The 17,205-nt window shown below is 47.4% G+C and overlaps 1 protein-coding gene across 4 annotated transcripts in view; it reads right to left on the bottom strand.

The window, feature by feature from the left end:
- MIA3 (MIA SH3 domain ER export factor 3) overlaps positions 1 to 17,205 on the bottom strand; it is a 1,311,327-nt gene that overhangs the window by 1,192,436 nt on the left and 101,686 nt on the right. For all 4 annotated transcript variants that reach the window (XM_069608611.1, XM_069608610.1, XM_069608608.1 and 1 more), the window contains exon 3: positions 15,310 to 15,396. In XM_069608611.1, the coding sequence (XP_069464712.1) occupies positions 15,310 to 15,396 (87 nt within the window). The remainder of the gene's footprint in view (positions 1 to 15,309; positions 15,397 to 17,205) is intronic.

The raw sequence follows: 17,205 nt of genomic DNA, 5'->3' as shown, positions 1-17,205 counted from the left end.
GCACACACACACCTTTATCATAAGCATAAATAGAGACAGCTCAGGACTTAGAAAAACACACAGATTCACCCACTAACCGATTGCTGGCAGAGCACCCTGCTAGAGAACCATCCATCTTCCTTGCTCCAGACTCCAGAAACTTGGCAAAGCAGAAAGGCCCATTCCATTAGCTGAACCATTTTCAACTAGGCCTTAAATTCCAGGACCAGAATCCCACCACCAAAGGCGAACATCAAACAAACAGCTGGGCTGTGCTGTACTGCAGCCTGCTAAAAGAATTATCATCAGAACCAAGAAATCCAATCCAGTCCTGTGCCGAGCTGTGACCAGACCCAGTCAAATCCGGTGTGCCCAGCTGTCTATCCTGACCAGAATCCCTGACCAGAAATCCTGACGGACCAGAATCCTGACGGTTCTGTTTAAAAACATATCTAGTAAGTATATATAGATAGGACTGTGTCACTAGCATATGTACTGTCCATAGTAATCCCGGTCTTAAACCCATCCTTCTCTTGTATTCAGAACCGGAAGTATTAGGAGTATTTTGAATTGTCAGAACTTTTCTTGCGCTAAATTTCTGTCATTTGTTTTCTAAAATCATTAGTGTTGTGAATAAATAAACTGAATCCCAGAAAGAAAGTGAGTATCCACCACGTGAAGGGTCCCTGGCCAGGACTGTGGAGATTCATGTGTGGCATTCTCTTTTTCTATAGTCATAATCTAGTATAAGGAATCCTTTTTGTCTTTTAAACAGCCGCGCATCCCGCGGAAGATCATGCTCCGGGGTCGGGAGACGGGAGGTCTGGGAGCACCTGATGTTGCAAGATATGCTCTGGCCGCTCAGCTCTCGTCGGGGTTCGCTTGGCTCCCCGCCGCCTCCAAGCCCCGCTGGCTGGAGCTGGAGGAGGCCTGGAGTCCAAGCCCAATAACCTCACTGCCACACCTGAAGGAACCCAACGGAATGGGTCCTCTGTCGGCAACTGAAAACACAGTAAGGAGCTGGAAGAAAGCGGCGCAACTATGGAACATCCGCGGCACGACGGGCCCACTCACCCCGGTTTGGGGAAACCCAGAATTCACCCCAGGCTGTAACCTCAGTAACTTCAAGAGATGGAAAGATGGAGGACTGGAGAGGATACAAGATTTTTATGAGGAAGGAATCCCCCTAAACTTCGAGGCCTGCAAGGCAAAGTTCGACGTGCCGGAGAGCGAAAGATTCAGATACACCCAGCTCCGCCACTGGCTCTCGAGCAGAGAGATGAAGCGTCACGGAAGCAGGGCCCTCACAGCCCTGGAACTCACCCTCACAGGCTCCCCGCCAAAGGGCAGAATCTCCACCCTCTACAAGCTCTTGGACAGAACAGACCCATCCCGCAAAGAACCATATATGCTGAAGTGGGAAAATGACATCGGGAGGCCTATCGATGTGGAGGAGTGGAACCATATCTGGACAAGAGCAAACAGAAGCTCGAAGTGTGTTTCCAACAAGGAAGGGGCATTCAAGGTATGCTTCAGGTGGTATCGGACCCCAGAGACACTCAATAAATGCAACCCCACGATTCCCCCGGCTTGCTGGAGAGGATGCCCAGACAAAGGCACACTCTTCCATCTGTTTTGGTCATGTCCCAAGTCCACCCAATTCTGGAAATCAGTGCTGGATCACATCAAGAAAATCACAGGTCTCTCCATCCCATGGGACCCGGGCATCGCTCTATTGGGATCAAGCGGGGAGGGCCAATTCCCCCTCTCCGGGCACAGAGCAGAGTTATGCTCCCACCTGTTGACGGCCGCGAAAATCTCCATAGCTAGGCTGTGGAAAAACCCAGAGGGCCCAGCGGTACAAATGTGGTGGACGAAATGCTGGGACATAATTGCAGCAGAAAAGATAACTGCCCTCCGGTTCGGAAACAGAGACAAATTCTCCCAAACATGGGCTCCCTTTTTGGACTACACCCAGAAATTCCCAGGGTTGGCACGACAACCCCCCTCCCTACGATGGATGGACAAAACTGAATAAATACAGAGGGGACAACGCAGTAGCAGAGGCTCAGATTGGCCCAAGATCCCGCCGGCTATTAAACCCAGGAATAACGCATCAAGGCCCGGACAATCTGACGCTCGCCGCCACCCACTCATGACCCAGCGCCTAAAGAACTTTCAAAGATCCCTTCTCGCCCACTTGTAACCTATAACTGCCCACTAGGGCTAAACTAACCGCTTGCCCTTCCCCTTGAACTGTCCCCTGACCTGTTATTACTGTTGTTTCGTTATGAAGGACATTGTCCTTGTTGTTTTACTACTTGTATCTCAAATGCTCAACGTCGCTGCTCGCAGCGCTCTTTATGTATTCACTACCACTCGATGCAATGTTTGTACAAAAACCAATACATATTTTGAAAAAAAGTGCATTCCTGTTTTCCTATTCTTGCGCCTATCTAAAAAAAAAAAAACGACCTCCACTAAAACGTTTATAACTTCCTTGGTTTTTATGTTAGAAATAAAATTTCATCCCAAATCCATATGGTTCTCCTGTAATCGCGATTTACGCGCACTGAAAAGTTTTACGCAAATTTTGTTTTCGGGAAATTCTGACACATGTAAAACAGCCTTTGATTGCTTCCGACCTTAATTTTAAGATTTCACATTGTTTCTTAGTATTAAATAATTGCTAGTGTTTGTAACTAACAGAAATGGCTCCATAAGAATTTAAACAATTTCAGCAATTTAACCCATATTTAATTTTTTACCCAATCCATTCTCAAGATAACTTTAAAACCATTTTGACAGCTTGCCAATCAATTCCGTTTTTTTCTTGTGTTTGCTGGGGGGGAATTGGGATTTACATTTTGTTTGAATTCTGCCATTCCTGAATACCTGCTCTCTCCTCTTATCTCTTTACCTTGCCTGTTGGGGGGTTGAGGGGTGTGCAGGGGGAAATAGTAACCACACTGCTATTTGATTTGAACACACACACAAAAGTATTATTTCTGTGCTGAATTGTTTTTGCTCATCATTACTCATTGGGATTAAAGAGATTGCTTAGTGTTACATCACCCCATTGGTGATTATTGGATACCCATTAAACAGTGTGATTAATTTGTAATTACATAAATAAATATTTTAACTTTGCAAACCAGCCCAATTCCTGGTTCAGTGTGACCGGGGTGGGGGGGGGCGTCGGGAGGGGATTCCAGGAGAAGGGCGTGATATGAGTGGTACATCGTTCAGAATAAAATAACTTTTAGACACAAATAAATAAGGATTTCAGTTGTGCATTACACGCCAGGCGTTGACTTAGGTGACGTGCCGGATTGAAATCACTTACAAAATGGACTCTAGGGGAACATTTGCAATGAATGCTATGGAAGCCCCAGTGCCCTGAGTAGAGTGTGCTCTAGGCTTGAAGGGAAGTTCTCTCTTAGCAAAAGCGTAACATAGTGTGATGCATTTGACAATCCACCTTGAGATAGCAGATTTAGAGACAGGATTATCCCTTCCTCCACCAGATGCCACTGAAACGAAAAATTGGTTGGTTTTCCTCAGTGGTTTAGTTCTTTCCAAGTAGAGCATGACTGCCCTGCGCACATCTAGTGTGTGTAGGCTTCTTTCGGCCATGCTAGTGGGATTCTGGAAAAAGATAGGTAGTTCGATCGATTGGTTCACATGGAACTTCGAGATGAATTTAGGCGACAAATCTGGGGTGAGTGCGCAGAACTACCTTATCCTGTGGACTGTAACAAAAGGGTCTACAACAGAAAGGGCCTGTAGTTCGCTAACCCTTCCAATAGAAGTGATAGCCACTAGGAAGGCCATCTTGTAAGTAAGGTCTTTTAGACTTGCTTTATGCATTGGCTCAAAGGGAGATCCCATGAGTCTGGTTAAAACCACATTTAGATCCCCATCCAGGAGCTGGGTGAGAAATGGGAGGATAAATCCTCTTAACCCCTTCCATAAAAGCTTTAATCACTGGTATTTTCCACCACAAGCCTTTTTGTTGTGACGTGGTGTACGCTGAAAGAGCAGCAAGGTGAACTTTTAGGGAATTGAAGACCAACCCTGTGTCCAACAAATGGGTTAGGTACAGCACAATGTGTGTGGGTGAGTAATCGATGGGATTGACGCACTTGATATTACACGAGATGACAAACCGTTTCCATTTGCTGGAATAGCAATTTCGGGTGTTAGGTTTTCTAGCCTCCCTGAGAATGTCCATGCATCTCTAAGGGAGCTGAACGTGTCCAAACTCTATGATCTCAGGAGACAGGCTGCTAAATTCAGAGTTTGTGGGCATGGGTGTAGGGTCTCATGAAAACATGTTGTACGGGCAGGGTAATTTTACTGGTGGGGAGAGGGACATTTCCATTAGATGAGCAAACCAGGGTTGGCAGGCCCGCATTTGGGGCTACCATTATCATGGTGACTGGTTCCTGGTGCACTATTTTGTTGAAAAGGGTAGTCAGGGGTTGTGGGGGTAGCATAAACAAATTTCCCTGACCAGGTTATCCAGAGACCGTTCCCCTAGGAGCGGTTCTGGGGGTACCTGGAGGCGTAGTCTTGGCACTGGGCATTCTCCTGAGTTGTGAACAGGTTGATCTCTGGGATGCCCCATTCTGCGAAGACGTTGGACACAATGTCTTCGTGCAGACGCCATTCGTATTCTGTGGGCAGTGGGAAATCTCTGCTGAGCACGTCTGCGATTGAGTTCCCCTGGAACGTGTTGGGACAACAGAAACATCTTGTGTTTGAGAGTCCACATCCAAATGTTTTGGGACAGCTTGGATAGCCCTGGAGAGTGTGTGCTCCCTTGTTTGTTCAGGTAATACATGGCTGTGGTGCTGTCTGTCAGAACCAGCACTGTCTTCCCTTGCAGTTGCGTTTGAAAGGCTTTCAATGCCTTCAACACTGCTAATAGCTCCAGTAGATTTATATGGTTGGATGCTACTTGTGGGGACCACACTCCATGCGCTGTCTGCTGAAGCAGGTGAGCCCCCCATCCCGTGAGAGATGCATCTGTCGCGAGAGCAGCTTCCACTGCAGGGGTGGTGAAGGTTTTCCCGTTCAAGAGGTTTTACCTTGACCACCACTGCTGAGAGAGAGAACGAGTGCTGGCGATACAACTACCAGATCTTCCCATTGTCCACTGGCCTGACACCACTCGCTGTTGAGCCACGCTTCCATGAGACGCATGCGCAGCCGCACATGGGGAACCAGGTATATGCATGACGCCATCATCCCGAACAAATGCATGGCTTTGCGTGTCGTCACCTCCCGACTGGCTACATATTGAGGGATCTGAAAGGACATGTTCTGAACCCTCTCGTTGGAGGGTAAGACGAGGCCGTCCTTCGTCCGGATTAGAGCCCCCAGAAATGGTTTTACTTGACTGGGGACTAGACTGGATTTTTTCTCGTTGATGGAGAATCCCAGACTGAACAGAAGGTCTACGGTCTTCTGGGTGTTCAAAAAGCATGTGTCGTAAGCTTCCCCTGTTATGAGCCAGTCGTCGAGGCAAGGGTAAACCGGGATGCGCAGTCTGCGCAGGTGTGCTGCCGCTACTGCCAGGACCTTTGTAAACACCCTTGGCGCCGAGGCGATGCCGAAGGGTAGCACTTTGAATTGGTAATACCTGTCCTCTATCATGAACCTTATATATTTCCTGTGCGCTGGCAACATTGAAATATGAAAGTATGGATCGTTCATATCCAATGTTCCCATGTGGTCCCCCTGTTTCAACAGTGGGATCACCTCCTGTAGCGTTACCATTCGAAACTTTAGAGGTTTTATAAATTTGTTCGCGGGGCACAGGTCTAGAACAGGGCGCATGGTGAGGTCCTTTTTGGGTACAAGGAAGTACACTGAATAAATACCCTCGTTTACCTGAAGAATAGGGACTGCTTCTATGGCGTCCTTTCCCAGCAGTGCTTCCACCTCTTGATTTAGGATCTGCAGATGGTCCGGTGAGAGGCGCCGTGAGCATGGTGGTCTGAACTGTGGTGGTTGGGCGAATGCCACGCAGTACCCGTGGGCGACCATCTTTATAACCCACTGGTCTGAAGTTATCCCCTCGCATGCTGTGATGTTAAAGATGTTAAACGGCCGCCAACCGGGTTGACATGGGAGGGGACCTGGATCTGATGGTAATTTCTGACCAAAGGCTGCGGCTCCTCTGGGATTGGGGTCTCTACATCTGCCTTTGCTGTGTCGCTGACCCCTTGGTGGGTAGTAGGCGGGGTTTCCTGATGTTTGTCCAGCGTTATAGTTTCCTGTGCTGTAGTTTTTCTGACTTGCACAGGACTGCCCTCGAAAGGACTGACAAGAACCACCTCCCCTTTGGGGTGGAAGGTTTCTGAGTTATCTGTTGCAAGGACTTAAGAGTCTCATGCTCTTTCTTGGCCATCTCCAGGGCATCGTCCACCGTTTTCCCAAAGAGATTGGTCTCTTCTATGGGTTTGTTGATATAAGCGACCTGTGTTTCAGGCTTCAACCCAGAGTTACGAAGCTAAGCATGCCGCTCGAGTAGGATGCCCTGGGCCAGAGACCTGCCTGCTGTCTCAGCAGTGTCCAGAGTGTTCTTTATTATTTTCTGGTTTACCTGCTTGCCTTTGGCCACAATGGTGAGAAGCCTGGACCTAACGCGTTCAGGAACCTCCTGGAGACCTTCCTGTACCAGATTCCATTGTTCGTCTGCATAACTCGCCAGCAGTGTGGTGTTTTTCGCTATGCATGTGGTGTATGCAGCTGCCGAGGTAACAAGCTTACCTAGGGCGTACAACCTCTTGGATTCCTCATCCGCAGGTGCCTCCCCTGTAGCAAAGGGTACTTCTGCCCATTTCCAGGTGGTAGTCACTACCAAGGAGTCTGGGTTAGCGTGGCCTTTAATATATTGAGGGTCTGAAGTAGCTGGCCCAAATAGCTTTTCCACTCTTGGGTTCACTGCCTGTGTCTGAGCTGGCGACACCAAGGAGGGGGCCAATCTTCTTTTAACAGAATTAAGGAGGGGAATGGCTTGGCTTGAGGGGGGTTTCTCCTTTAGTATGTCCTCCACAAAGTCTTGTTCGGGTTCCGCCTCTTGATTAGTGATCTGAAAGTGATCAGCTGCCTTCCTTAAGATGGCATTGAAGGCCCTTTGGTTATCTGCAGGCGAGGTCTGGCGAGCCAGGGTGGATGGAGGAGAATCCAGGCAAAGAACATCAGTGTCCTGATCTTGCGTGGGGAGCATCCATGGCTCTGTTTCCACTTGCTGGGTTTCCTCCCAGTTGTCAATGGCATCCGCCTGGTCCTCAGTGTAGTCCTGCAGGAAGGAAGGAAGGGTCTTCTTCACTGTAGATGTCCTGATAAGTGTCTATCTGGACCACGTCTTCATGATGGACAGAGACCGAGGGCTAAGAGTCAAGATTTTCTTGGAAACGTGAAGCCGATCTTAAAATAGGTTCTTCGTGAGATCTCTTAGGGTAAGGATGTTCAGAAAAAGAGAGAATCTTTTCAAGACGATCCATGCACCCTTCACCGTCATTTTCCGGCCTTTGGCGTTGAAATTTGTCTCCAAGGGTGTTGGACAGAGGCTCCTGTTGTCCTTGTATGTTTCGCGAGTATCGGGGCACCATGACGCATCTTTAGACTTTTCCGCGGCCGTCCCCATGCGTTTCGACAGAGTAGGTACCAGCCCAATCGCCAAAGTAATTCTCGCAATACTGTCTTCAATCTCCGCCGAATCAGCGTGAGTTAACGAGTCCGTTACGGTATCGAGTCTATCGGTAGATTTACTGCCTACCGCAGCTTAAGGGCCTAGCAATAGATTTTTCGCCTGGAGGCCTAGTAGTAGGTTTTGGACCTACCTGGCCTTTAGGGACCGTCGGAGCGTTGAATGTCCGCGCTTCGACGTGTTTGAACCCTTGTTTTTGGAGTGCCCAGTCGCAAGACGCTGCTGCGGATGGGGGGGGAAGGCTGCTAATCTACCCGATCAGAGGAATCTGCTGAAATTTCGATTGCCCTGTTGGCACTTTCACCTTTTTCGACGTACCCGTTGAAATCGGTGGTGGGGTTGTGTGCTTAGTGTGATGTGGTTTTTGTATGCCCCTGTCGCCGGGTGTTGTCCCTGAAGCGAGACACCCCAGGGATGGGCATGGCGGACCTAGAAGTGTCCGCCTCAAGGTCTATAACATCCGATACGGATGTTTGGTCATCGGAGGAGCCCCCGTCACTTGGGGAGACTAGAATTACAATATTTGTGCTCGTCTTTCCACAGGTATCTGACCCTACACAGAACCTAAATGGAGTCCTTTCCATAGCGAAAAGTATAAACAAAGATGACCAGACCTAGAGGGCAAAGAGGGGGAAAGAGGAAAGACATAACGAAAGATATGGCCATCCCGACCCCACTCTCCCTACTGTGTAGGCCGACCAGAGGGCCCAGCCACGTGGATGCCTCAGCCGCTGGATCTTACGCTAGAAATCCACCGCCGTAGAAACTCCCCGCAGTCTTCATCGAAGTTCTTAATCGCCGTTGAAGTGATTTAAGGGGGAATAACTGACAAAGTCAGTATAAAGATAAACAAGGTCTCTTATGTAAGAGCTCCGCTATAGGGCGACCAGTTATCTGGGCGGAAAAAACCTGTCTGAGGTACCTCGGCGCGTGTACAGCATACGTCACGATAGGGATAGTGTTACAGACACACCTATGCCGACGTTCCCTTACGGTCCCCGAAAGACAAGATGCAATACTCTGCGGTTACCACTGGATGTCGGACCATATGCAAAGCATGTGATTCTAAGCAGATTAACAAGCATCAGAAACCAGTTGATCTGCAAAGTTAAAAGGAAATTCTACAGAAAGACTGTTACAGAACTTATTGCTTAACAAAAACTTTGTCCAGTGAAGACACAAGAGACATTTTTGCCATCCTATTTAAGAATCCAGGGGAAGGGGACCACCCTCTGGATCCAAGGGTCTTTAACTTGGAGAACATTTTCGTTGTAGTCATTCTTCAACTTTTTGGTTTTGAACACTTTTGCCAACATAAAGTTAAAGATATTTCCCTGCACCCCTTGTTTTGTTTATAGTGGAGGGCTCAGGATGGTTTAAGTTACTTACCTGTAACTATTGTTCTCCAGCATGGTGTGGAAACAGGCGTGCATTGCAACAATTAATAGGGCGGACATAGACCCAGACCCCTTAACGAACCCAGTGAAAGCTAAACTCAAACTTTTTTACACAGACTGGAATGAGACTTGGTAAGAGTGTACCAAATACAAGTTATTAATTCCAGGTTTATTCATAGAAAAAAAACAATACAGCTGCATCCGACGAAGTTTCCTGATCAGCAGTACAGAGCTCACATCATGCGACTGTTTTGATCTCTGGCCAACAAAAAAACGATTGGCCGGGTAGAGCAAAAGATAACCTAAACTCCACATGCCGTTTTTGTAACATCTCTGAACATGCCGAGACGTTAAAACATCTCTTGGTCGAATGTGGTAATCTAAAAGATTTAAGGCACGATTATTTTTTTTAATTCTTTGCCGAGTATCGAATACTATCCCCACAAAAAATGGGGGTAATCATTTTTAATGCACAGGACATATCTTTAAACCTAGCAACAATAAGATACTTACTAAAACTAAACATACAGTTGTCACACTGAAAGTGTAAGCCTATAACACATGTATGGTGGAGAAAAGTCGAAAGTGATAGCCAAAAGTTACACTGTTTTCTCTTCTTTTTAAATATGAATATTTTATATGTCAAATTATGTTCTAAAGTGATAAGAGCATCAAGCTGTTTTCATGGTAGAAGGAAAATAAGAAGGATGTGAATATGTTGGCCGAAATATTAAGATTGATAACATTTGAAAAGTTGTATTCTCACAACTAAAACAAATTAAAAACATGTTTTAAAAAAGTAAGGCTGCTTGTAGGACAGGGCCTGAATCTCCCCGACCCACCTGGCCGAGGTGGTCACCACAAGGAAAGCGGTCTTCCACAAGAGAACCTTGAGCAAGGCCTGATGCATAGGTTCAAAGGCTTACTTAGCACAACAATGAGCTCCCAATCCGGGACAGTGGACTTCACCGGCGGGAAAGTCCTGAAGAGTCCCATGAGGAACTCCTTGACGAGCCTGTGGGACCAGAGCAAAGGCCTGCCTGGGGACATGGTGTACCTGGATAGGAGGTGTGAGCCAGTCCCGCTTTGGCAAAGGAAAGCAATTATGGTAGAAGTTGCAGAGCTGTGAAATGCAGAGGGGAAAATCTTCTGAATACGGCACCACACCGTTTCCGTTTATGTCCATAGCACTTCCACATTGGCAAGGCTCTGGCCCTGGCTAGGATGTCCTTACATTTCACGGGTAAAGCATAACCTCCAAACTCTAGGGTTGCAGGACCCATGTCCTCAGGTTCAGACACTCCGGGTGATGAAGGCAGAGTCACCCCCACTTCTGTGGCGAGAAGGTCTGGGACAGCGGCAGTCGGATGGACGGGGCCACTGACAGACGTTTTAAGTCAAGTTACCAGATTTGACTCAGCCACGCCAGGGCGACGATTATTATCCTGCAGTAGCACTGTCCGAGTGTGTTGATCACAGGTAAGAGGAGTGGAAACAGAGGGAAGGTGTACATTAATCGTCCCTCCCACAGGAACGAGAATGTGTCCCCCATGCTCCTCGGTTGAGGGTAGAGGTATACGTGGATGCCTTGTAGACCAAGATGTGACACCACCGGGGCCAGGCACTTCGTAAAAACCTTGGGCTGATTTCAGGTGCATAAGTAGGGGCCCGAGGCCATGGCCTGTTCAGGCCTGCTTGGGGGTTGGAGCTCTACCATGCGGGTGGTGCCTCAGTGGTCCTCCGCTGTCTTGAGAGCACCCCCTGTACGCTTGAGTGGAGGAGGGTTTGTCGGTACAGTGTATTATAACCCTCTGAAGTTCTTCCTGGTTTTCCTCTGGAATAGCGAAAGGACGACCGTTGCTGCGGCAAAGTTCCCAGGGGGCGTGCCATCTCTGTGTCAGTCTTTATTGCTTGCTAAGACTCATCGACTGCCTTTCCGAACAGGTTCTCCCCGTCGAATGGCATATCCAGCACCTTCATCAAAGTAAACAAAGTCTGGGCCGCCTTTGTTGCCTTCAACCAACCTTGATGACGCAGAGACACCCAGTTTCCCATCTGTTGGAAACCAGTGTCTGCGATGTCCACTGCCACTGTGATAGTGTGATCAGAGGCCACTTCCCCTTCCTGAAAGAGTTCTAGTGCCTCGACCTTCCACATCGTTTCACCAATCTTCACCAAATTTTGCACAGTTACCCGTTAGGACCCTCTGAACATTACTGGCTACATTACATTTGGACACCCCAGCCCATTCCCCGGATTTCAGCACAACTCAAAATTTGCTTGTGGGTTTAAGGCTTGGAAAAGCACTATTCCTTATACAATATATGTTTATTGAGTTTATATAGCACTTTACAGTATAACAACAGGTACAATAATGAGAGAAGCATATTTACAAACATGAAACGAATCATTGGAACAATATGTAGAACAATTTACTTAAAGGAGGGGGAGAGTGAGGGGAGGGGGTAGGTTATGGGGGTTACAATGTCTGTTTTGAGGTCAGGGGAGTGAGAGGAAGGGGGAAGGGAAGGGGGGGTGCTCTGATGACCAATTTGAGGTCATAGGGGGGAGGTGGGAGGGGAAGAGGGGCATGGGTTAGAAGGGGTGAGAGGTAGGGAAGGAGAGTCAGGGGGAGTGAAGAAGAAGGTCTTTCAGGGAGGAGCTGAAGAATGAGTAGTTAGGGGTGGAGCATATGGAGAGCGGTAGCGAGTTCCAGTGGAGGAGGGCCAAGAGTTGTATGGAGCGAAAGCGTGAGGAGGCACATGGGGCTGGGGGTACAGTGAGAAGGTGGAGATCTGCTGAGCGGAGAGAGCGGGAGTAAAATGAGAGGAGGGAAGAAAGGTAGGGGGGGCAGGTCATGGAGAGATTTGTAGACAAGACAGAGGAATTGAAATTTCAGTTGTGAGAGGAAGGGAAGAGAGCAAGAGAGCAAGTGTCTTGAGGGCCAAGAAGACGGAGTACGGATAACAGAGTGGTAGATGGATTTTAGGGGAGTCCGGTGAGAGACAGGGAGTCCAAAGAGCAAAGAGGAGCAGTAGAAGAGGCGGGAGAAAATAAGGGAGGAGATTAGGAGTTTAGAAGCATGGAAGGTGAGAGAGGAGCGGATGTTGAAGCGGTGGTGCTGACAGGCATATATCACACTGTTTCACCAATCTGCACCAAAGTTTGCATAGTTACCTGTTAGGACCCTTCAGACATTACTAGCTACATGACATTTGCACACCCCACTCCTTCCCCTGGATTTCAGCACCTTCGCACATGAGACGGTTGCCTGAAATCGGCAAAACATCAATGTTGTCGTAAAGGGACTGGCCCCGGCACAAGGAACAAAACTCGAGGTCCAGGATGCACTGTTTCCAATGTATTTGCACTGCAATGCACTGCAACAAACTGCACCATGCCAGGGTGAGGCGACCGGTGGGGAGAGAGCACAGAAGGTCCCAGTATGCAGCAGCACAGCCTCCACCCCAATGTCTGCTCGGGGGTATGTCAATCAGCCACACGCGCCCATTCTCATGCAGTTTACTTCAGAGTGCAAAGTGCATCAAGCGATAAGCGAATCGGAACAGCAACCTACATGATCAGTGTTATCATGTCTGTCTACAGAACCGGTTAGGAGACCGGGAAGTCTGCTAGTATAATATATAACTAGCTATTATTGATCATCCTTATGAATTCAGTTTGCCCAATGGTATTCAGCTGAGTTTAAGACACTTCTCTTTCAGGCACAAACCGTCCCATTTTACACCTTTGTAAAGTCAAGGGGCGTAGATTAGTATTTCATTCCCAACATACCTCTACCTCGTATAATGCTTGTTCTTACTGAGAAGTGCCACTAATACAATTTGAATAGTAGTTTGTCCAGTTGTATGGCGTATGTTTCGCAAGAACTCTCACAGTACTCCTATGCCCTACTCCATTATTTGTAGTTCTGGCTTTAGTTGGTGCTTTAGCACCACTTTTAAGCTGAAATGATTGCATTGGAGTACAAATAGGAAAGAAATGAGATGTTAGGAGGGTAATACAGCCTGTGGATGTTTGGTTATTTGTCCACACACTGACTGTCCATGGCAACCCTAACCCCTATGGCCATTCCCTCCCACTGCCAGCCTCCTCCCGCCTGAAGGACACCCTCCTGGGATGTCTTTGGACGTAGCTCTATTATGCAGTAACAAGCTTTGTGCTGTATAGGGCCTGCCAGTGTAATTTCTAAGCAGTTCATGAGCGTTAATTACTTCATTGTCACTGTAAATGAGATTCTCCTGTAATAAAAATGCCTTAACCAAGTTTGCCTTCTGGCACTTGATTTAAAAGCAAGATGTGCCTCTTCTCTTGCATCTGCCCCTTTCACTGAAGTCCAGTTAAAAACGTCCATGCCACCTACAACAGGCAGCTTGTTTTGGGGCCAAATGTGCCAACAATGGTAAATGATTGATTACACCCATATCAAACAGTTCTAAATGGAACCTTTCAATTATGAAACTAAGCATTCTGCAAGCTCATACTTTGTGGTCATTGTAAAGGTGCAGACGTAAGGTTTGGACACAATGGTGGCATGTTTTTGGATAAAGACCTATTATATAAAAGAAGGGGTGGAAAAAGGCCTCTCTATCCCTAATGCCAAGAGGGTTTTCCCTGCCTCAAAGGAAACTAGTGAAACCGTCAGGAAATGGGACACTAAAAGGTCTGTCACTGTCGTGTCCCAAAACCTACCTCTGTCCCAACACTAATGATCCAGGATAATTGTGCAAGGATAGTCTCTTCTCAAAGTAAAAGAGGGTTCTTGGTGTTTTCAAATCAACAGAAAGATTCCCAGTTTAGCTGGTAATAAGATGATGCAAAGTAATGTTCCCAAAACACAGGTTGTGCTCCTTTACCCTAAACGTCTTGTTAACCTAGTATACTAGTTAATCCACAAAATAACTGTCTCTTGCTTTCACATTTCCCATACCATAACAGCTTGGCGCACACTGCAACCAGGCGTAGGATTCATTTTATCAGTCCCAGGGTCCATGACCCCCTTGTTCTCAGTCTCTCATATGGGTGCAGGTCCCAGACTCGCAAAAATGTCTTGTATCTGCTTGGTTCACTCTCCTGCCAAGTATACGACTTTTTCAGGATCCCGGACCCTCTTAATCTTGTTTTCTGGTTTTGGTGCAGGTCCCAGACTCGCACAGCTTTGTTGTATTCCCTTGGTTCACTCTCTTGCTAAGTATACAACTCGTTTTGGATCCCAAACCCTCTACTTCTATGTTTGGAATTCCTCCTGTTGCTTCCCCGGACCTCCTACACCTTCCGGACACCTCACGTATCCGTCTCCTTCCTCCTTACCCGTTACCTTACTTCCCGGGCAGCTGCGTCTCTCTGGGAGACTACGGTAGTGTACAGGCTTCGAACGGGGTCTGCCGTGGCTCGGTAGTGCTCAGACGCCTCTCGGCTGCACATTCACACCCTTTGCCGGGCCCTGGGACAATGGGACGACTTGCTTGGCGGCAACCAGTGTAGTCCCCTGGTGGCAGACCACGTTCGGGTACTCTGTTCCTCCCCACGCGGTCTCCCTTTGGCTCGTGTCTGCTGCTTTCCTGCACAGCTCCTATTGTCCCTCCTCAGAGGATCCTTCTCTCCCTCACTCGCTTGTCTCAATCCCAAGCTAGACCGCTTGTTCTGCTTCTCATGAGTGATCCCTGAACTTGCGGCCATCTTCTTCATCCCAGTACCAGCTTTAAAGTTGTATACCTGATACATTGTATTTTTCTAGCTTTTTAACGTTGCCATGTAAATTAGATGAACTGAGTTGACAATAACATATCAGTTCTATCGAGAAAGGGGAAAGGAGTATTTGGAGTTGAAGTAGGGTTTGGAAGTATTAAAGCGGGGCGATACAAGGTTCTCTGGCGATTGTCATCCCCAATATCACAGGGGGATTCCTTCCCCATGTGAGATCCTCTCTTGGTGCATCCCCCACCCCTCATTATTGTACTGTGGACACACCGTCGTGCCCAATGAGAAAGGTCGCCCCCTAGGGGAGAAGGGACGACGTCCTCAGATTCGGCAAAGCATTTATCACAGAGACAAACATTTGACTTTTTATAACAAATATTTTATTTTAGGTTTTTCTTCTTTTGATGAACGGATGTTATTTTAAAATATTTTGACTGGATAGAATATCAAAACTTTCAGCTATTACAAGCAGTCAAAATGGAGACTTACATCGGTTTCCAATTCTAGCTCCTTGTGAGTGTACACATGGTTCGTTTCAAGTAGATGGCTTGGGAAATATCCAAAATTGCTGCCAACCTGTAAAAAATAAGCATGAACTGTTCAGGTAAATTAATATAGGAAGAACATGTAAAAATGCAAGTGAAACCAAAAACATTCCTCTAGAAACTGGAATTCAAAAGTGCAACCAGTATTTAAAGGTACCAAACATTTTTAAAATCAAACGCAGCGTGGATCAGGGTAAAGAGATGCTCTGGGTCAATTGTGGAGCTGAGCTTGAGCTGCACCTCACACACGAGGCCCCATCAGGTTAAAACACAGTGATTGTTTGTGGGATTTTGACATGGCAATTCAGGCTGTACTGCTTTGTTTGGAGGGACAGAGTCGAGAACTATTTGCACCTAGAACTATTAGTAGTGTTATATTATTTTACAAAGCTTTTATACGGAGCCAAATCACCTCCATAGTGGTTTCAAAGCACTGAGGCTTGTTTTAGTGCTGGCATATTGTGGTCCCGATAGGGATGTCCAGATCATGCTCTGTGAAGGAAACGTGAAAGGGTAATGGGGTAGTGTAACCTGGGTATAGGGTTAGGCTAACAGTTTTGGAAAAAGTCAAGCATGGGGAGGGGGTAATGTTTGCGGACTTTATGCATGCCGATTCCCACATATAGATTGAAAAGAGTGCAGAATTTAGGAATGGGTGGCAGTGGCCCTTGGCCTGAGTTAATAGGCCCAAGCATAGCCGTTGCAACCCGTTCCAGCCCGTGGAACGCGTGGTTATGACCATTAGCACACTGGGTTTCCCATCAGAAAACCAGGGATGCTAAGAGTAAAGCAAATGGCCACATCCTGTCACAGCATAAGAGCCTGACCACAGTGACAGGGACTGTAATAGAGACTAGACTACCCTGGTGTAACCCCCCCGTGAACCCCCAGAAAAGGGCCAAGCAAAATCAGGGGCGCTGATGAAAGGAAAGAGTACAACCAGGAGAGGACTGAGTACACAGCAGCGTACCATGGAGGTGAAGAGCAGGTCTTCTCTCTCAGCCAGAGAGAGCCAACTATGATGAAGTCAACATACCACAAGCCAACATAAAGCAGTCAGAGGGGATGTATGTGGGAAGTTGATTCCCGTTGTCAGATTGTCCCCCCCCCACCCCCGAGAAGATCAAGGAAGTGCGGATAGGTTTCTTGAATCATGGAAAAACAACACTGATGGAAGGGATTCCCAAGCAGACCTCTTTGATTGCCTGTCCTACAGGGAAGAGTGATCAGGAATTCCACCTACCGGTCCGGATTCAGAGTTTTCGAGTCAGGGAGCAAGTGGAAAGCCATCATAGCAGTTCTTGTGGCCATGGAGGAGCTCCACCCCAAATCCCTGACCTAAATAGTCTGTTCATGGCAATGCCGATTTGTATCCGCAGGGGGGCAGGAGGAGGAAGTAGGAGTGTGGAGGAGTGGGTAGGAGTAGAGTAATGAAAGGAAAAGTAACATCCATGGGTGAGGCAAGATCTAGGAGGAGGGAGAAAAGAACATTGAAGGGATAAAAGGGTGGTGTGCAGAATGAAATGGAGTAGACTAGAGGAAAGAGTAGAGGGGAAAAAATAAATAAATAAATAAACAGTAACAGTGGGCGTGTTAGAAGAAGCTTGAATCACAAAATGTACTTGTAAGGCACCATCCCAAATCCCATTAGATCACTAACAACGGGATAGGGTAGGGTCATTAAGGAAGTCCCTGAGGGTGTTCCGAAAGCCGGAATTTAGATTATCATCTCTAGGATAAACTAGGTTTTACACAGTAGCAGGCCAACATTCAGTAGCACTGACGGGGATTCAGGTGTCTGTGTTACAGAGGAGGGAGAAAGAGAGGGACAGCCCTAACG

This window comes from Ambystoma mexicanum, chromosome 4q, assembly GCF_040938575.1.
Source record: "Ambystoma mexicanum isolate Mex_15411 chromosome 4q, UKY_AmexF1_1, whole genome shotgun sequence".
Classification (NCBI taxonomy): domain Eukaryota; kingdom Metazoa; phylum Chordata; class Amphibia; order Caudata; family Ambystomatidae; genus Ambystoma; species Ambystoma mexicanum.
The sequence above is the reverse complement of the archived record's forward strand: the minus strand, read 5'-3'. Positions and strand labels throughout refer to the sequence as shown.